Source organism: Cebus imitator, unplaced genomic scaffold (assembly GCF_001604975.1).
Source record: "Cebus imitator isolate Cc_AM_T3 unplaced genomic scaffold, Cebus_imitator-1.0 Scaffold137, whole genome shotgun sequence".
Classification (NCBI taxonomy): domain Eukaryota; kingdom Metazoa; phylum Chordata; class Mammalia; order Primates; family Cebidae; genus Cebus; species Cebus imitator.
The window spans coordinates 3,477,815-3,492,067 of NW_016107452.1; the positions used below are offsets into that span (position 1 = coordinate 3,477,815).

Consider the following 14,253-nt stretch of genomic DNA (forward strand, 5'->3'; position numbering starts at 1 on the left):
TAAAGAGATGCTCCCCCTAGATAATAAAGCTCCAGGGGGGTTTCTAGCTGCAGGTGTGGTAGAGGAGTCTTTCTTCATCTCTGAATGAGGTAACTCTGCAGGTAATTCAGAATCAGACCATCCTAGGTAGAGTAGGGTGTCCGTGGTGAAGACCCATAAAATTAACCAACAACCCCCTCCAGAGCTAAGAAAACAAGAACATCAACAGAGTTTAGTCACAGAGGCACGACTGTGGGCAAGTCACAGTGAGCCCAAGGCTAACATCAGCGAGCCCAAGGACCATTCACAGCTGTGTCCTGCCTGTGGAGAGGTGGGGCCACAAGGAAAGGAGAAATAGGGGAAGAGAGAGAGAGAGAGAGAGAGAGAGAGAGAGAGAGAGATGAAGAAAAGGAGAAAAAGAGAGAGAGACCTGATGGTACTTGAATTCTCCCCAAGGGAACTGCCACTTCTGGACTTTCCAGCTGGGAGAACCATTAAGCTCCTTTTTAAAAAATTAAACTGGTTAAAGCATTTCCATCACTGGCAGCTAAAAAGGTCCTGAATAATACCACAATATCAAGGCAGAGAGACGCGTCTCTCCCAGTGGCTCAGGGCTGACCAAGGGCCCTGCCCAGTCGTGAAGGGCAGAGACCAGCCTTCCCTGGGCGCTGGTGACCTGGGCTATCTCTGTACCACACTCCCCAGAGAACTTCCTTTTGCTCTGAAATTTGCAGCTGTCATATAAGGTCTGAGAGGAGCTACACAGATGAGGTCCTAGGCACAGACGGAGAACGTGGTACTAATAAGCTGCAACTTGCAGATGGTGACTGATAATTAGGGCGTAATGGTCACATCCAGGTGGTAGAGTCCACACAGCTGACAACACCTTCCGTATCTGCCATCCACCTGCTTCCCCACACTCTCTTCTCCTGCCTCTATGTGCTAGCTCCTTTTGGGATGGTGTTAAAATGCCAGGCACTCTCAGACCTCCAGAGCTATACATATGACCCCCTGTTTAGTCCTGGTTGTCACTGATGGGTCATGATGACCCAGAGGACAATCTTCCACACCAGAGGACAATCTTTTATATTGATACTAAGCCTTAGCATATGCTTGCTTGGTTACAGATCTGAACACAAACAAAGGCCATGATGCTTTCTGAGGAACACCTCAGTCAAACGAACTTAGTAGAAGGTCACTGGGAGAAGTGGCAACTGGCCATATCTTCTCCAGTGAACCTGGATTCAGATCCACTGGCAGCTATTCCCTGGCAGGTGCCAGGTACAAGGTGAGGCCTCCATTCGTACAGAAAGGCTCCTGGCCACCCCTCAGATACCACACTCTGTAGTGCTCTCTTTCAAGAGAACTTAGGAGTATTATCCAGAAACATAAGCACTCAGAGAGGAAGGGGATTCTTGGGTCGAGGTAGGGTGACTCTGGTGAAGGCTCATAAAATTAACAAACAACCCACTCTAGAGCTAAGAAAACAAGAACATTAACAGTTTAGTCACTGATGCGTGACTCTGGGCAAGTCACTTAATGTCACAAAGCCTCCATTTTCTCTGCCATCCAAGAGGCATAATGATAGCGCCAAGCTCCCAGCACAGAGGCAAGATTAACTGAGGGGTGCTTAGAACAGGGCCTCGTATATGCAGAAGGGGTAGCAGAAATTTGCTGTTTTTGTTATGGTTGGTGATGTCATTTTCAAAACGGAACAAGGAGGAATATTAAGGAAGGAAAACGGACATTGCCTATCAGCCACCCAATTGGAATAAAAGCAGGACTTGAGAGATGAGAAAAATGGGCTTGCAGGCCCTCTGATGAAAAGAACGGGAGATGGAACTGCAAAGGAAGACAGGGAAGAAATCCAGTGTAAAAAGCCCCACCCTTCCACAGGTGCGTGCCCAGATGCAACAGTCACAGTCCTGAGAAAGTGCGGCACTGCCTCAAGAGCATGAGAGCGATGCCAAAGGTGGGGTGTTCACCCTCCAATAAAATCAAGACATCACAAGAAATCCTAGAGTCTCTCCCTAGAAAGGAACAATTCACAATACCCGTGGGGCCACCACTGGCTGGAAGAAGCAAGTCCGCAGGGCCCGGGAGGCAGCACTCGGCCTTTCCTCTGGGGTTCCGGGTTTGACTCCGTCACCTAGGACGTGCTTCTCTGACAGTTTTGTGAGGTCTCCTGTGACCTAAGGTGTCTGCTGGCAGACGCCCCAGTAGACACCTGGCAGTACCTGGGACACAGAGAGCCCAGCACCCTCCCTGGTGTGCCAGGCTCGCAGGGGCCAGCCATATACACTGCCATGGCCTTGTCCCTCGCCCTCCCCCCACCGTCCTCAACAGGCCCCACTGACCTGACCACCCTCAACCCAGGGCCTGCCAGGCCCACTCCCCTCTCCATCCGCACCTTCATGCATCCTCTGCCTGGAATTCTTGCATCCATTCAAATGTCACCTCCTCAAAGGGGTCCTCTCTGAACAAGGTGGGACCTTCTTTCAAGACACTGAGCTGGGGAACAGATCTGAGGATCAGGGGCTTTTGTTCTCCCCTGGACTCCTGGTGGGTGCAGAGAGTCTGGCACTTGGTAGATTTGCAGCATTTGAAGAAAGGGAGGGAAAAAGGAAGATGACTGGCTAGAGGGGGCCAGAAGGAGGGGACTCCCTGAGAACCTTCTGAGATCCAGCTTGGACCCATGCTTATCAAACAAGGATGAGCCCATCAGAACTGAGTTCAGAGTTCGTGGTTACTCTGAAAAGCAGAGAATTCTATAGAGTCCACATGGGAGGAGCCATCAAAGGAAGTCCAGACTCTGCAGCATGGTGCCTCCAACACCTACACGGACCAGCTACACATTCTGAACCCCTCCCTGGTCCTGACAGCTAATCTCAGACTCACCCCTCAGCTGTGGGACCTATTTAATAACAGGCTGCACTCAGAGCACAGACAGTGGAACCAGCCTGTTGGTGCTGAAATCCCACAACTGGGATTACCACTGCATGCCTTTACACAACCCACTAAGCCTCTCTAGTCTCAGTCTCCACATCCACAAAATGGGGATCACAGCTGTCCTGCCTCACAGGGCTGTGGACTGCGTTGACAGCCCAGCCCAGCACACAGCAAGTGCTTCCTACGTGCTAGCTGTCATCATTGCTCTCCCCTGTCCCGACTCGCTTCTGGATGTTGGTGCAGAATCTGACCACAGCTTACAGTGGGCTCTGCTGCCTCCAATGCACAGCAGCTCTGTCTGCGCACCTGGTGACATGGCTAACTTCTCCGAGCTGAATGTTCCATCTGTAAGATGGAAATTCATCCGTTTCCACACGGGGTGGAGACTGCTTTGTGTTCACTGAATCCTTTCCCTCCTGTTGCTGGACATGCGCTGGGCTACGTCTTCCGGCCTCCCTCGCAGGAGCACGTGGCCAGAGGCTGAATCATGGCCAACGGCACATGAGCAGGGTGAAGATGCCCCTGTAGGCCTGGCCCATGAAGCCCTCCTGCATGATGCTTCTGGCTCCCCCTTCTCTCCCTCTGGCTGGAAGTGAGGGCACATCTACTGCATGGGGGCACCTGGGGCCCCAGACAGTGGGTGGCTCCTACACTTATGCTGGGCCACGCAAGGGTAAGAAGGAAAGTTTTGTTGTTCAAGCCACTGAGACCTTGTTACGGCACCCAGCTGACCCTAAGACATGCCTGCAGGAGGCTGGAGTGAGGAATAATTGAGACGGCATGCAGAGTGCACATCTATACACTGACCTCAGCGCCATCTTCTCAAGCCAGGCTACTCCATCCGGCCCCGACGGCGTGGAGGATCTGAGGCAGCCCGGCTGATCCTCAAGCTGACGACACCCTCGGGTTTCTAGCCCCATGAAGAGCCATACCCTAAACTCAAGGCAGAGGCAGGATCCTGTGGGGCCCGAATCCAGGAATCACAGGAGGCTTACCAGTGCGACGCCCAGGATCTGGGGAAAGGTGTAGGAGGAGCAGCCAGCAGGCGTGAGGCGGATGGTGGCATAGGGTGTCTGGAACCAGGCCTTCTCACTGGCCCACACGATGTCGCAGAGGGGCAGGATGGAGGCGCCCAGGCCCAGGGCTGGCCCATTGATGGCCACCACGATAGGCTTCTTGAACTGGATAAAGGCCTTCACAAAGTCCCTGGGAGAGAGAGAAGTCCCTCTTGAACAGGTGACCACAGCTTGCCAAGCCCCACCAGAATCTCTGACTCTCCCAGGTGCTGTGATTCACCCTCAGGTCGTCAGAGGTGAGAGGTGCCAGGCAAGGGTCTCGCTGTCTCGACACGGAACCACCAGCTGTCAGGTTTTCTGAGGTGTACCGCCGGGGTGGCTGCATGTCCTGGTTTGCTCAGATTGCCCCAGTCCATGCCCCGTGTCCCAGAACTGCACCCAGTTACCATCTGCTTCCACTCTCAAAAGCCATGGCTTGGGCAGTAAGTTATACGGACACCCTGGATATTGACAGAATTTGTATATATCCTGAGGAAGTAACCTGAATGTTAAGGTGCAGAATCAGAACCAAACGGCAGGTGTAACAGGGAGGCATATTTCAACTCAAAGAGAGAAAGAATGGTCTAACATCTCCGGCCAAAGGTGAATGGAGTGGTTTTGTCGGGTGTGAATTCCTCACTCCCGGAGGTATTTGCATTCAGCTGGATGATTATGTTGGGTGGTGCCATAGAGGGACTTCATGCTTCAATGGTGGGTACCTTTTGGGGTTGATGACATTTAAAATTTCTTTCAAAAATCAGACCTAGGATGGTCTGATTCTGAATTACCTGCAGGGATGCCAGACTCATCAAGGGTGGTTCTAAAATGCTGATGGCCGTCGACATTTTAGCATGGCTCTGACTAAAACTGGACCACCCGTAGGCAGGAGCTAGAATCATGGCTAGAAGACTGGGAAGTATTTTCTCACCCTGCCCTTCTGCACTGAGCAAGGTATCTTTACTAATTAAGCAGAGCTATCAGCAATGACCTCTGTTTCCTTTGCCTCAGAGGGCTTTTTGCCTTTTCCTAGTAGCTATGTAAGATCCATAAAATTTTAATATTCATCTGGACATGGAGGAAAGATCCAAGATGTCTAGTAAAGTCTACATCCTTCATTGCTCTGAGAGAGATTAGAAAACTCTAAGAACTCACAAGACTAAAATTGAAATGCCCATAACCTTGGTCTGACCTTCGCCTGCCTCAGTTTACCTCTCCAGGCTTCCCTCACATCTCTTGCCCCTGCTCATAGTGCACGAGCCACACAGGCCTTTGAGAGTTCTTAGAATACACCAATGTCACAATGTGCAATCACCTTAACTAATTATTTGCTTGTTTATAGAGTCTTCTTTCTCTTTAGCTCCTTCAGGACACCCAGAGGTCTGCCTGCCTGGCTTCCATCAATATTGGAATTAGCACTCAGTAAATAGCTGCTGAACAAATACATGAGCCTGCCAGAACAAGAGCAAAGGCTGCACAGGTGAGGCAATGATGAACCAGCTCTTTGCCAAGCCTATTTTCCCTATTCGTCCTGGGTCTACTGGCTGACCACATTTCGCAGCCCCGAATGCATGTGGATGTGGCCAAGTCCACAAGTGCTGGCCAAACAGAACGTGAGCAAAAACCCACAGGTACCACTTGCAGGTGCCCACCAGACCTCCCACCAAGCTGTCCTCCAAGCCCATTCATCTTGATGAGCATGGCGGTCTTGGAAGACATTTGCTGAGCCACAAGATAGAAGAAGTCAGATTCTTGAGTCACCATTGGGAAAACAGCTGTAGGCTGATGGTGACACCTCTTTTAGGTTTATGTATATGAGAAGTACATTTCTATCTATGAGGTTTATCTGTTACAACAGCTAATACTTAACTAATACAAATGTCAGGCTGATTTATCCCTTCTCAATCAATACTGTTCCTTCCCCCAACTCTTACCAAAAGTTGTGGTTATCACAGTGATGTCCTGGGATCAGATTCAACTGTGAGAAGCCTGCTTAATGTTCTGCTGGGGTAGGAGGTATCTTACGATCTATGTAAGTCATCATGAAAGCATGCACCTCTGACTCAGGCTTGAGGCATCACACCGCTTGAGATGGTGGTGTTACCTCTCAGTCCCTGCTGGCCCCCAAAAGGCACTACTTCAGAGAGGGAGTCCTGACTCCATGACTTGGGATGCTTGGTATTCCAGCGGCCCATCTCCTGGCATCATTCTAACTTCCTAACCCAATGGTTAGGTTTTAGCTTAGGTCACCGGTTTTTGCATGTGCTTTTCACTGAAAGCAATTTGCAGTCTGCAGGGGATATGAGCTTCTTTGCACAATCCCAGGGGGTTTGGGTGATTTTTGTCAAACATCCCATTCCTGAGGGACCTTATACAATTCCAGAATCTTAGATCTCAGAGGTGGGAAGGACTTTAGGACTCATGGAGCCATATCTTCCACTCGGTGCAGAATTCCCTCCGTAACAGTCCAAGGATGCATCATTCCGCCTTTGTTGGATGTTTTCAATAAAAGGGGCTTCATGCCTGTCAAGACAGCCTCCCTGTCGTGGGTTTCCTGTAAGCTTCTCTGATACTGTCACCACCTCGGCTCCATCCACCACATGACATCCTTCAGGAATAGACTGCAGTCCTCATGACTTTCCAGAATTTTCCCCTGCAGGACCCCAGAGCCTTTCACTCTGTGGTTTCCAGCCTGAGATCCGTGCAGGAGAATCAGGGACACAAGGGAAAGAGGACCAGGCATACAGAGCTCTGACACTCCACCCCAGCCCCTCCTGCTTCATCCAACCTGCCTCGCACTTCATTTCCTTGATGTGAAAATGTCACCTGACATTTAATGAAGGCCACCCCCATCCTCTTTCTCTCACCTCGGGCTGTAGATCTCTATCACAGGGAACCAACAGCAAACAGGATATTGCATTACGGGCCCTGCAGCTCAGATATCTGATCCTGGTGCAATGGCGGGGCTGCGTGGGGAAGACTGTACGCCACCTTCCCCCACGTCCAAGGCCATCAGGCTGACCTGGCCCACGCAGCTTCCTCTGCTCTACCCGAGCCCTGCGGCTTCTGCCTGACAAAGCTGCTGGGCTGCACGGATGTGGCAGAAGAAGCCAGAACTTCAGATTCTGAAAAACTCAGAGAGAAGACTCAGTTCTGCTTCTAACTAATGGTGAGACCTTGCCAAGTTGCCTGGTCTCTGAAGCCTCATTTTCTCCCTTTGTAAAATGGGAAACTCAGTGACCTTGTGCCACACAAGGAGTGGAATAAGAAGAAAGGAGAGGGTGCATGCAAAGCACTAGCCCAGGGCTGACGTGCAAGGAGCACTCGATCCCTGCTGCTATCACTATGGGTAGTGTACCTGCTGGGGAGGGTGGACACTGTCTTCATTCGATTCTCAGACTGGTCTGTGATCCATTCTCCTAGGCTACAGGAGACCCAGAAGCCAAATTCTGCTCACGGGAATGTTTCAATTTTCCCCAGAGCAATTGGCATTTGTCTTGAGAACCAGTTACCCACTCCCTTTGACCACAGCCATGGAGGAGAACCCTCCCCCAGCCAAAGGTCAGATCCAAGTCAGCCCGTAAAGGACCGAACAGTGACTGCCATCCTGGGGCCCCAGAGGTCCCCAGCAGGCCACTCCTTAGTCTCTAACCCACCCCTTGGTCCAGGCACCCACTCCCTTGTCTTAGAATCAGCTTAGCTAGAAATCATGGCTGGAAGCACCAGCCATAGTGACAACAACCGTAATAGTAAGTCCAAGTATGTACTATGTGCCAGGAATAGCCCAAGTGTTTCACATGGAGTATCTTTCTATTCTTCAACCTACGAACCCACCAGGGAGGCCAGTACCAGCACTTTGATTGTTCTCATTTTCTGGATGAGCTAATAGGCTCAGAGAGATCAGTGACGTACCCAAGGCTGCACCACCAGCAAGTATAGGGGCAGGTGTGGGCCCAGGCAGCCTGCTTCCAGGTGCCACGTGTGCAGCTGCTAGCCCACACTGCTTTCCTGAATTCCACGCTTGAACAAGCCACCTTGTCACCTACGAGTTCAGAGGAGGCAGCCTCTCTTCGGGATGGATCCTGGAGGGAGGCTTCTGAACACATCTTGAGCTCTCCCCAAATCTGCTTGTTCATTCGTCAAACATTTGCAGAGTGATGGGTCCCAGTCACCAGTCCCGGTCACGTGTGTACAAGTTTTCTTTAGGCAAGGATGAGGAGGAGGTGAGAGCACCACTCAGGGGGTGCCAAGGCCACACAGCACGCCTGGTCAGCCCTACTAAAAGGGTGTCCCAAGAGAAGAGATAGGGCAAAAAAATGTTTCTGCCCTGCTAGATTTTGAAGGAAGTTCTTTCATAAGAGACTTCTTGTAAGTATGCTAATACACCTAGAAAATCCACAGGAGCGGGCACAGAACATGTAGCAGGAATCAAACTCTGTTCAATGACAGGGCTCTTCCCTCAGGACGCCCCTCTGGAAATCCACTCAATGACCTCTGCAGAATGCTTCGCTTGCGTCCCCAACTCCAGAGTGTGGCCTCCAAAGGAACACTCCAAAGCTGGGAGAGCTGGAAATGCCTCAAAAGAGTTTGGCGCTGACGGGCAAGCCACAGTCTCTTTCTAACTCCAGGGGCATTTGTCTCTACACGGCCATATCTTCGGCACCTCCATCCATCTTCGCCTGTGGTTCTCACCCTTCCCATGCCTGTATCACCTCCTTCTTCACCCTCATCTCCTTAATAACCACCTTTTCTTTCTTGCATACAAATAAGAATCTTGTGTTTCTCTCAGTGCTCTCAATCAGTGGCGCAGAAATCTCGTTAGCACAAGGCGGGTGTTCTCAACCCTGGCGGCACCTGAGAACCACCAAGGAAGATTCACATCCAAAGATGTGCTGGCTGCGCCCCAGCCTAAATAACTTGGAGTCCCCTGGGGGTGGTGCCAAGCATCTGGGTCTTGGAAATGCCCCCTCAGGCCTCCCTGTGCTGTCGGGGCTGGGCACCAATGGTGCAGGGGACATCTCCTTTCCCACTCCCCCATCCCTGCTAGCTCATGAACTGGCAACTTCTGCTCCCTTTGAAGCATTGAGAAGAATTCTTCCTGCATCTACCATCTCGCCCTGTGCTCTGCCTAAGGGGAGCTCACTTGCCTGCTGAGATGGCAAATGTCTGAATTCCACTGGCCATGCTTCCCCAGAGGTAGGCTAAAGCATTCAGTCTCTCATCTTATTTGGGATCTCTGCTTTGGGGCCCCCTGGACTACCTGGCTGGGAAAGTCAGAAACCAGTCTGGGCCCCAGGCCCCAGCCAGGTTCTCCTACAGCTTCCTAGAGGTAAAGCTTTCAACCCTGCCTGCCTCTGAAACCTCTTTCTCCATCAATTTGGTTCTCAGGAGTCCAGAGATCCACAGACATCACCCTGCAGACCCCAAAAGGTAGAGGCTATGGGGACAGGAGAAAAGGTTTTGCCCCTCCACTTTGATACAGCTAAGACAAAACGGCAGGGACAGGCCAGGGAGATGCTGCCCTCACCAGAGAGACTGGGCATGCAAAACCATGGGAAGGAATCATTCAGCAGGGGCTCTGGAAAAATCCATTATGAGTCCTGACCCCCTGGGTACCCTGTTTCTCTTAAACTTCCATCCCCATGGTGACCCAGCTGTGATCCTTATTCCTACATGCAGGAATGACCCCTGTCCCCACCCCACACTGGGACAAGCCTCATCAGTGTCATCCCAGGACTGACGTGGGAGTCGCACCTTGCCTGCAGCTGTCAGGGATCGTCTGTTAATAGACCCCCCCAGCAGAGTTGAACAGCTGCCCACCAGAAGGAGCGGCCATTGAAGATGCTGGGTAGAGGTCAGGATGGACCCTTGCCTAAGAGGACAGCCTGAAAAGCCGGGGCTCTTTGAGCTGCTAATGATTCCTTCCAGTCTGTATCAGTTTCCCAGGGAATAGTCACTGCAAATTAGGGGGCTTAAACAATCAAAATATATTCTGTCCTAGTTCTGGAGACCACAAGTCCAAAATCAGGGTGTTGGCCAGGTTGGTTCCTCCCGGTGGTCCTGAGGGAGAAGCTGTGCCAGGCCTCGCTCTCAGTTTCCGGCAGCTGCTGGCCGTCCTTGGAGCTCCTTGACTTGAGGCTGCAAGACTCTAAGCTCTCCCTTGTCTGTCACATCACCTTCTCCTCTGTCTGTGTCCCCTCTTATGAAGTCAGTTCTCTCTGCGTCTGGAGCCCACTCCGATCCGGGATGATCTCACCCCAGGACTCTGAACTTAGATCTGCAAAGAGCCTTTTCCCAAACAAGGTCACCTTCACAGGTTCCAGGAATTGGAACATGGACATATCTTTTCGGGGCCACACTTCAACTCACTACAAGGGGTCTGCATGCTACTGAGCTGTGTGTGCATGCAGTGGAAATGAGGGGCTGTCTCAGGCAGGTTTCCCTGGGAAATCCTGCTAATGCCTCCACTGAAATTTATAAAGCAGATAAAGACCATGACGGAGGCTCCATGGGTCACAAAAATGGGCACTCGGTTCTCTGGGTGGGCTTGGGTGGCCTCATGCATGAGGAGAGAAGCACGCTGGAAATCCTGCGGTCCCTTTGACACACGGAAAGGCAGTAGCAAGAGGGCACAGGTGGAACCAGGCAAAGCGCAAACCATGTGAGCACAGCCAGGAAGCCTAAGCATCCCATAACCACAACGCCTTTCCACCTAACAGTGCTCAGGCTCATCGTGTCTCTTCTGGCAAGAATTCTGCAACAGGAAACTTACGGGTGTTTTGGAGCAGGGGCCCCAGTAGATTCTTCACCCTAAAGAGGGACTCAGAATTCCACACACAAGAGCATCCCAGCGTTACCTCTTGGAGACAACGCAACCCCTCACAGCCCCCTGCAGCCAAGTGGGAATCGGCCTCCCTCTGTGTGGCACTTTGACTGAGTCATGGAGATTGGAGGCCCCAGAAAATCCCTGACTTGTGGCCTGAGGCGCCATGACACCATGTGGAATAAATGTTCCTTCTCATGTGACCAGAGGCATTCCTGAATTGTGACTTGTGTAATTCTTAAGCAAGATACAGCAGCCCTGTCTAGGTGAACATTGGGTGACAGCTGTAAACCAGCTAAACAGCCGTAGTGTCTAGAAATCACACTCACTTGCTTTTGATATACTGATAAAGAATGGGGAAATAACTCCCCTTTAGTGTCCCAAAAGGGTATTCATTGTTGGGACTGGATGTCACCCCCAGGATCCCAACTTTTGCCTAGGGGCATTAAGAGAGGGAGAAATACTCTGTACCTCACTGAGTCTGCAAACACACAGCTGCTGAGGGAACCCCTCCGTCAACTTGCCCATTGCTAAGCCGCGGCAGTGCTGGGACACAGAAACAACCAGACAACCTCCCCCTCAGGCAGGGGGCGGAAACAGTGTGCGTAACACACGGCTACTACTAGACTCAGGCCTTGAGAGCAAATACAATCTTTTTGATCAAAAGAATGAAAGTGGGATCTAACCTAGAGGGGCAAAGCATCCCTAATTTTGGCAGGACTAAGGTTACAGATAAAAATAGAGGATGCCCAATTAAAATCTGAATTTCAGATAAATAACCAACATTTTTAAAATGCAAGCAGGTCTCACGTATCGCACAGGATGTACTTATGCTAAAAATAAAATTTCTGGTTTGAAATTCAAATGTAACGGAGCAGCCTGTATTTTTACTTGGTCATCCTATGCAGGACCCCAGGGTGTGGGAACAGGAAGGAGCAGAGCTCACCTGATGGCTTCTGCAATCCGAGTGCTCTCCTTCCGCCGGTCACTGGACAACCGGCCAATTAGGTAGGAATAATCCAGGCCGCTGCAGAACACGCTCCCCACTGCGCTGAGGAGCAGCAGTTTGCTGTCGTCCGTGGCTGCGTTGCAGAGAGCCCGCCGGACTTCTTTCATGATCTGCAGGCAGAGATGAATTTGCAGGGATGTTAAGCGTCTATCCTGTAAGCCTGGAGCTTTCGGACCACAAGACACCCAGAGGGCTGACCCCCTGAGGGTAGAAGCCAGCAAATCTGCTTCTTGCCTGTGCAGGGAGCCTCCCCTGAACACAAGCATGAGTCCAGAGGAAGGAGAAAAGCACTTATCATAACCATCCCCAGAGCAGACAGAAGAGTGCTAATAAGGAGGCAGTGTGGTCAATGGCTGCGGATCTGGAAGCCTGGCCTGGAGTCGCTCAATCCCTGGTAAATCTCTGCAAATCTTGTTCTGGCATTTGCTTATTTAGCCCTTTGTAAGATGTGGAAAAAGTCTGTGCACGACCCAAGTGAGGGATATAAGTCATCTCTAGATGACTCAATTTAATGATCATACATCCTTGCTCACCTTTCATTCAGCTAATACCCCACATGGCTTGCAGGTAACACATGCATGTGGGCTCTGGAATCAGATACAGACCTGGGTTTAATGTCCCACTGGAGTTCCAGGCCCCTGGTCCAAATTCTGGCTCTGCAACTCACTAGCTATGGGACCTGAGCCATGCTGATTATTTATCCTCAATGTCCGCATCTAGAGGGTATATCCACTCTCAAGGTCTACAGTGAAGAATAAATGAAAGGACAGGTTATGGCCAGGCAGGGTGGCTCACACCTGTAATCCCAGCACTTTGGGAGGCCGACGCAGGTGGATCATGAGGTCAGGAGTTCAAGACCAGCCTGGCCAAGATGATAAAACCTCATCTCTCCTAAAAATACAAAAATTAGCCAGGCATGGTGGTGGGCACCTGTAATCTCAGCTACTCAGGAGGCTGAGGTAGAGAATTACTTGAACCCAGGAGACGGAGGTTGCAGGGAGCCAAGATCATGCCACTGTACTCCAGCCTGGGCAACAGAGCAAGACTCCATCTCAAAAAAAAAAAGAATCCCAGCACTTTGGGAGGCCGAGGCGGGTGGATCACGAGGTCAAGAGATCGACACCATCCTGGTCAACATGGTGAAACCCCGTCTCTACTAAAAATACAAAAAATTAGCTGGGCATGGTGGTGCATGCCTGTAATCCCAGCTACTCAAGAGGCTGAGGCAGGAGAATTGCCTGAACCCAGGAGGCGGAGGTTGCGGTGAGCCGAGATCGCGCCATTGCACTCCAGCCTCGGTAACATGAGTGAAACTCCGTCTCAAAAAAAAAAGAAAAGAAAGGAAAGGAAAGGTTATGCTCTGGCCACCTGCAGATTCACATTTCACATTCCTGGGAGGCATGATGAATTCTGGATAAAAGGCATTTTGTTCCTCCTCTTCATGCCACTAAAGGTGCCATTTGACATGGAAGAACTGTGTTGGCTACCCTGCCATCATGGGGCAAGTTCCCCTCATCTCCTGCATGTATCTCCTGCATGTATGCCCTGGGATTTTAAGACTCTATGACCTTGTCTGGAGCAGGTGCAGGGCAGGAGATAGACACAGGCGCCCCCGGTAAGTGGTAAGACCAACAAGCACTACCTTAGCAGTGAACACGTACTGCAGGCCAGGTACCCTGCTAGGTGGGTTCCAGCCTTCCCAGCACCAGTGAGTGGGCAGGCACTGTTTTTACTTTCCTCCAGAGACCAGGGAACAGATGCCTTGAGAGGTCATGACACTAGCCCAAGGTTACACAACTGGTAAGTGTTACAGGTGGATGTGAGCCTTGGCCTGGTGCACACAATGCCTAGTCTATGTGCTTTGACACTGCAAAATCCCGCTGTCTGGCCATGGCCTCCATTCATGGAGAAGGAGGGCAGTCAGCTCCAGAGCAAGCAGCCAGGCCAGGGAGGAACAGGTAGGGGTGGGGCCGCTAGGAGAGCCCAGAACTCCCAGTTACGACCCTGCAGCCTTCTTTGAACATTTTGCCTGTGCCAAGCCCATATTCACCTAATTACCTTTGCTTGTGCCAATCTCCCTGCCCCTTGTGATGACCTACCCCATTAACCTCTCTCCGCCCCCCGTTGTCCAGCACCCCAACCAGTTTTCTTCATGTTTCATACGTTTACCTATCTTACCTACCACTTGCTTCCTGCCTTTTATTTGTCCACACTTGCTCAACTGTGATTTTAATAAAGATGAGAATGGCATCTCTCTTATTCCCCACTGCATCCTCAGAGCCTAGCACAGCGCCTGGGGTATGGTGGACACTCCATATCAGCTTGTTTAGTCACACAGAAACTCCCTTGTAGCCCTTTTCCTCAATTTCAGAAGAAAATGAGGCAGGCTGCTTGCTCAGACACCTAGAAGCTTTTACAAGGTCAACTCAAAAGGCACCTAT

At 51.1% G+C, this 14,253-nt stretch overlaps 1 protein-coding gene across 1 annotated transcript in view; it reads right to left on the reverse strand.

Moving 5' to 3' along the window:
* Nucleotides 1–14,253, reverse strand: part of CDYL2 (chromodomain Y like 2) — a 209,753-nt gene that overhangs the window by 10,765 nt on the left and 184,735 nt on the right. The window contains exons 4-5 of the mRNA XM_017541852.2: nucleotides 11,750–11,922; nucleotides 3,924–4,134 (exon numbers count right to left, since the gene is read on the reverse strand). Of these exons, the coding sequence (XP_017397341.1) occupies nucleotides 3,924–4,134; nucleotides 11,750–11,922 (384 nt within the window). The remainder of the gene's footprint in view (nucleotides 1–3,923; nucleotides 4,135–11,749; nucleotides 11,923–14,253) is intronic.